Source organism: Asparagus officinalis, chromosome 8, assembly GCF_001876935.1.
Source record: "Asparagus officinalis chromosome 8, Aspof.V1, whole genome shotgun sequence".
Taxonomy (NCBI): domain Eukaryota; kingdom Viridiplantae; phylum Streptophyta; class Magnoliopsida; order Asparagales; family Asparagaceae; genus Asparagus; species Asparagus officinalis.
Window position 1 is genome coordinate 4916896 of NC_033801.1, and position 6443 is coordinate 4923338.

At 34.1% G+C, this 6443-nt stretch overlaps 1 protein-coding gene across 1 annotated transcript in view; it reads right to left on the bottom strand.

The window, feature by feature from the left end:
* Positions 1 to 6443, bottom strand: part of LOC109851290 (glycine--tRNA ligase, chloroplastic/mitochondrial 2) — a 28964-nt gene that overhangs the window by 11151 nt on the left and 11370 nt on the right. Inside the window, exons 16-23 of the mRNA XM_020421351.1 lie at positions 5879 to 5942; positions 5634 to 5689; positions 4069 to 4140; positions 2142 to 2224; positions 1167 to 1215; positions 589 to 651; positions 41 to 170; positions 1 to 8 (exon numbers count right to left, since the gene is read on the bottom strand). The exon at positions 1 to 8 is cut by the window's left edge and continues 51 nt beyond it. Coding sequence (XP_020276940.1) covers positions 1 to 8; positions 41 to 170; positions 589 to 651; positions 1167 to 1215; positions 2142 to 2224; positions 4069 to 4140; positions 5634 to 5689; positions 5879 to 5942 — 525 coding nt within the window. The remainder of the gene's footprint in view (positions 9 to 40; positions 171 to 588; positions 652 to 1166; positions 1216 to 2141; positions 2225 to 4068; positions 4141 to 5633; positions 5690 to 5878; positions 5943 to 6443) is intronic.

The window sequence follows — 6443 nt, forward strand, 5'->3', positions numbered from 1 at the left end:
TTTACAACCTACAAGATTTCAAAAGTCTGTTACTAATTACCGTAGAATACAAGAAATGGAAAAGGAAACAAGAAGGCAACCTCCTCGAGTAAGCTATCCTGAATAATTAGATTACCACCAACAGCTTCCCCCAGTAATTTACTCTCTTTTACAATTTTCTCTTTGCGCTCCTGTGAAACAAAATGCAAAAAAAGTATCATGCAAGACAGTCAAATTTCCATCTTATGGAAAAACAAATCTTGTATTTCAATGTTTGAAGTGTAAAAGATACTCAGACGGTGAGTTCCGTGGTCTAAAAGAATGATAATATCAGCAAAATGCATAAGCTTATCAAGCTGATACGCAACAGCTAAGGAAGTGGAATAAGTAACCAATAAGCAGTTTATAGACTAGTAGGATTGCATGATTAACAAATATATTACACCAAATGGTCCATGTCAACATTAAGGAAGCCAATCAGAAAATGTTGAAATGGCTTACATATGCACAGTATTTCAATAATTTAAGAAAAACATTATAAAAATCATGAATTTATATTCTCCATAAAAAGGATTGCAATCTCAAAGCTAAGAACATAGCCGACGTTACCCCAATGTCGATAATGATTCCAGTTTTCTGCACAGTAGCCAAGTAAGATTCTGCGGTCTCTACCTGGGAAATGTATTAAATTGTCAGGAACATCACCGCTAATCCAATACAGGAACAAGTTCAATAATGTCAAGAGATTAGCTCCCAAGGACTAAGACAATTATCAGAAGTTAGCATTTTAACTTAATTTCAAGACTAAAGAATACGCTTGCTTAACAATCAAAGAAAAGAAGGTGCATTCTAAGGTAAAAGCAGTTATATCTTATTTATAATTAATTAGGAAATAATCAACTATTTGACACACCCTAAGTTTTTATTTTATGTGGGGCTAGTTCCAGTAGCTAAGGTCTATGAATTAAGAAACACACTGTTTGTCCTGCCTTCAGCTACACCTTATAAGAGGTTAGACATCGAGCTATATGTGTGCTATATTTTGGTAACAAGACCTGGCACAAAAAGGTTGGGTATTTTACTCCATTGTCAGCTCCGCATGTCATATTTATTCAAGAAAATGCCTAGTTCATAAAAAGATATGAAGTAAAAAGTAAGAGATTAAAGATAAGTACCAATATTAATACCTCAAATATAGCAGAAGGTGAATTTCGCAGGCCACATGATTGCTTCTGACTGCATAAAGTTAATGTAGAAATATAAATGCAAATGCAGCAGTTATATCATAGACCAGAAAATACACCTTCAAGTTTTCAAAGAATCCAGAAGGAACAACTCGCTTAAATAGTAAACAGTAAACATTAAACATAGAACAAATGATTAGGGATAAGAAAAGCAACACGTAATCAGAGCATATAGGCACTCGTAGTTTATCTATGATTCAAAAAAAAAACCTCTGGTACATGTCCAAAGTGTGTTAAAACAATGGTCTTGGAAGTTCCAGATACAAAAGTAATGACACAAAAATTAATTTCAGAATACAATGGATAAATATGAGACACAAATTGTCACTGAGATCTGAAGAGACACACAAACAAATACCGCCTTAAGAATTTAAAATGCAGAAAAAAATTAGAGACTGTCTTCAAGAACAAAACGAATGATGGGTTTTTTTTTTGGCAGGGAGGGAGGGTGGGAGGGGACTGAGAGATGTCAGGAAACATATCTATATAGAAAAGTAAACTTAACTAATTAAAGAGCTTAATGATATTTCATAAGCTGTAAAATGAAGGCTTAATCTATTTCATGAAATCCTAAAACAAAGGGCTCCTTTATTTCATAGGTTATCATTGACGCAAAATAACTTCTGATTACCTTTCCAAGGATAACCAAAAAAAATAGATGATCAATAGAATCATATGACTGATGTTTCTTTCTTTGGCTTCTATGTGTACCTCAAAGTTGAATGCAATTATCTACGTCTACTTCTTATGGTAGACTTTTCTCATCCAAGCAAAATTTGGAAGGTTCATCTTAATTGAATGATCTTAAACTACAAATTAATAAGATTGTGTTTCTACAATCAATAAGCCTGACAACTCATCAATGTCATTGGCATCATTTCCAATGGGTATAAAAAGCACAAACAAATAGGAAATTACCTTGAAACTCCTGAAAATATAAATGGAACAACTACATCTCCATGGAGTGCTAATATCCAACGGACCGGACGGCTAAACATCACCTACAAACAGCAAGCCATCAATCAACTGCAAAACATACATCTGCATGGTGGATAAGCAATGACATTTTACACAAACAAAAAGTTCACAAGTGTGTTATGCCTAAAGTTGTTAACCCAATAACAGCAAGATTTATAAATATGCATAGCAGGAAATAGAATAACTAAATATGATCAAACTACAGATAAACACAAGCACTAGAATCACGAGCTTAGAAGGACAAAAGGAGAACTGAAAAAGAATTATCACAAAATAAGAATGATATGGAGACCTTTACTTATTTTGGCATTCATGGATAATAAAAACCCAATTTAAGAATACCAATTTAATCGCTGAAATAAGCCCCAGCTGCATTCTTTATTATGAGATTTCTACCACAATGGCAAAGGAAAAGATAATGCAGTGATAGGAACAATTGTATCATAAACAAGCATGAAAAATAAAATATAAGCACAATGTCTTCCGAAAGTCTTAACGACTTTTCTTTAAATATATGTCTTCTGCCTTGTCCCCTGTTTTCCCTTACATATCAGTTTTTTACAATATGCTTCACATGTAGTTCATTTTAGATCATTCTTCGAAGTTAATATCGCCCTTTACTTCACATTAAATAGTACTAAAGTTTATACAGTGAGATCATCAGTGTGAAAATTCAGTCATTTTGTATTCTTTCCCTTCCTTTCCTCCTTTCCGACTTCTCCATATTCCATGATTTTCCCTAATACACGATGTAGTTTGAAATATACTACCAACTTCTAATTTCACTTTTTCCTCTGCTTTTATTTTCAGTTTCTAGTGGTCACTATCTTCTGTTTGCATCTGCCTTTTTATTTGCTTGAAAAACAAACTGCTATTTGGTATCTGATGTTCATGGCTGCTGCAGCTTTTAACTTAAATAATAAATTGTTAAACGGCAATGCTCCTACTGCATCTTACTATAGCTAACACTTGACAGTATAAATATTGCTGAATACATTAAAGGAAACCAACAAGTAAAGCTAACAAAGAAGATGGTATTAAACAACATCTAGGACCACATTGCAACAGCAAAAGACAAAAATTAAAGTACATGACATGAAAGATGTATAAGGACCCCACAACCACAAGTCAACAACAGTCGCCATCCTGACCAAGCCTAAATAGTGAACAAAACATAGAAAACTCATGAAATAAGTTGTAAACTGGATTTGGACAAGATAGAAGAGCATGTAGTTGTGAGTTTCTTGGACGAATGTGGAGTTAGAATGAATCATCATCATCAACGCAACAAGAAAAACCTTTATCCTAAATTTTCGCGATCAGCTACATCAATTCTATTCTTCCATTCATCATGTCAGGCCTATCTTCCCTTTAAGTATCATTGTATCCTTCGTACTTGGTTCCAGCCAAGTTCTCTTAGGCATGTCTGGATTTCAAGCGGGTTAAAAGAAGTTAAGGAAGACTAGGAGAGAAAAGAGAAGGGAAGGGAAGCCTTCCCCTTGGTTACACCCCAATTTGGGGGTAACAAATTTTATGTTACTAGGGGGTGCACTAAGGGGAACTAGGGTAAATAACTTCACCTCCTAAATGTTCCTGAACAAGATGAATGGTTCCCCTAACTCCCCGTCTCACTTATTCTCCTCAATCCAAACAAGCTCTTAGACCTACAGCTAGTCCTCCTTGCCCCATGATTTAGAATGCACCTTAACTGATAATGTATTGTCTTATCAAATACATAAGTAATATAAAATTCAGATGTTAGATCTATAAACATTTGATAGTGGGATATCAAGAGTGAAATAAACAAAAGACATGAAAGCACAACTGTCCATGACAGAAAAAAGGGAAAAGGTGAATATATATTTACCTGAGAGTTCCAGCGCATTGACTTTGCAAATGAAATCCTACTTATTATGTTTGGTATATCTTCAGCCAAGACCTGGATAAAACAAGGGGAAACTAAAGACATTCATTTTCACTAAGGAAAAATAGGACAAAGTATTACTTATGAAAGATATGGAGGTAATTCAGTCCTCCAATCTCTTCAGTCAAGTGACAGGTGTACAAAACAGCAAGACTGCATGCATGAAAAAAAGGTGTTCACCAGAATTATCCCTATGTTCCCATGCTGAGTGAGACAACTGACAATATTTAGGGGTAATTTGTTATTATATATACAATTCATATGAGTGTGTGTGTGTGTGTGTGTGTGTGTGTGTCCCTGGGGCAATACACTTTTGATTATGTTTGAGCAGTCAGACAAACTATCCACTCCATTATATTTGATACATCAACTAAAGCATCTAAAAATCAATACCAAGTATTTTGAAGATTTTCTGCCCATGCATCAAGAGAAATAAAATAAATGGAGAGTTGGTTAGTTCAATGGTTTAAAATGCTGGACACCTAACAAAAAAATTGATGTACAGGGTTTTTTAAGTGTTTACATCAAAATTCAAACATTTACACAGAAAATTTCTATACCAAAATGTGTAGGTTTGGCAAGATACCATTTTTCTGTCACCCATCTTATTCTTATTGATGCCTAAGAAAAAGAAAACGAGTTTTAAATGTCTCATTTATGGTTTTAGCTACAACGAAAGATTAGACAAACTTCAATGAAGTGGATCATAAAAATTGATGGTCCATCATTGACTTCCAACGGAAAGGTTGTCCCTGCAAATTAATTCAAAGAACTACTGTGGAGTAGATGATACAAATCTCTCTCTGATCTGTAGATATGTATGCGAACGGGTGCAGATACATTTACAAGTATATATTCACATAACACGTATACATACACATATACATATATGATGTTGAAATACGCTTGGCTACTTCAAGAAGATTTGGAGGCAAATTCTTTCCATTAAAAATCAATGTTCGATAATTCATATAAAAACTCCATTCTGTTAAAGTTGATATACATCATTTAAAATGTTTGCCGCAAAATGAACAGTTCAAAAAAGCTAGTTGGCTGGTTTACCAGTGCAAAATGTTTGAGGCTCAACAGAAATTGACCTGCAAGGGTTTTAAGTTCTTAGATCAAAATCTTATATTTGCATTGTAGATTTCGATGCCTTAAGAGCGTAAAGGCAAAAGGTCAGTTTTAACTGTATGGGAAAAAAACAAATTTAAAGTGGTTGACTTTTTTTGTTTTGGTGCTTATAAGTACCTTAAAGTGTGTATCAACTTTAGCAGAGCATATTCCAAAAAGTAGATGTCCCAACACTAAACTCCAATGAGAAAATTTATCACGAAATTATTGTCAATGGACCTAAGTCTACTCCGCCACCCTACCCATCCACCCCAAAAAAAAGAACAGAGAGAGAGAGAGAGGAGGATAAGAAGAAAGGAATGCAGTCTTAACACTGTGGAAGCATTGTCACAGAGCCACATATGATTTATAAATAGACAAAATTGATCACAAACCTCTAAAGCAGATCGGGCAGATTCCTTCACCCGAACATAAACATATTCCACTTTACCTGTAATGATAACAGCAAAGAATGAATAATATAGCGCAACAATCAATTAATATAATATTGTGTAAGACGTTAGGTTAAATTGTATTGTTCACTGAGTCAGAACCCAGTGAAATACAAGAGGGGGTTACCATGTCACATAAATACAAGTCCATCTCCATGTATAGTAATGGAAGAAATTTGGATACACACCTTCAACTTTTTTATACATACAATCCATAGGTGCACTGTTCTTACGGCAGAATCCCTCAGCAGCCTGACCAAAAATGATTAAAATAAATAAATGAGATTTTAAGTACCTTGAAATGATTCTTGAAAGCAAGTAGTACCTGTATCTCCCACAGAATTATTTACTAATAATAATAAAAGCAATCTCTTTGACATAAAATTGATGTCCATGAAAATTAGAAAGGTGGCAAACTTCAACTCTGATAAAAGCAACAGTTTGGAGTCATCATTAAAAGTAAAAGAACATGCATCATAATTAAATTTCTAACGGGAAAGACAAGATCAATATGAGAAGGAATCTCTCATCATATGGAAGAGAATAACGAAATTAAGAAATGAAAAGGAAAGAAACTTTTTTAAGAATTATTAAAGGAATGTGACAAACAAGCACCACTACAGAAGAAATACAAAGGTAGTACGGAATAAAAGGGTCTGGGTCAATGATTACTTGAAAAACAAAGATCTCTATCAAAAACTGCGGTTAATGTGTCATGTAAAAGCTATTGCAGCTCTTTCTTCAGCTCTGAAT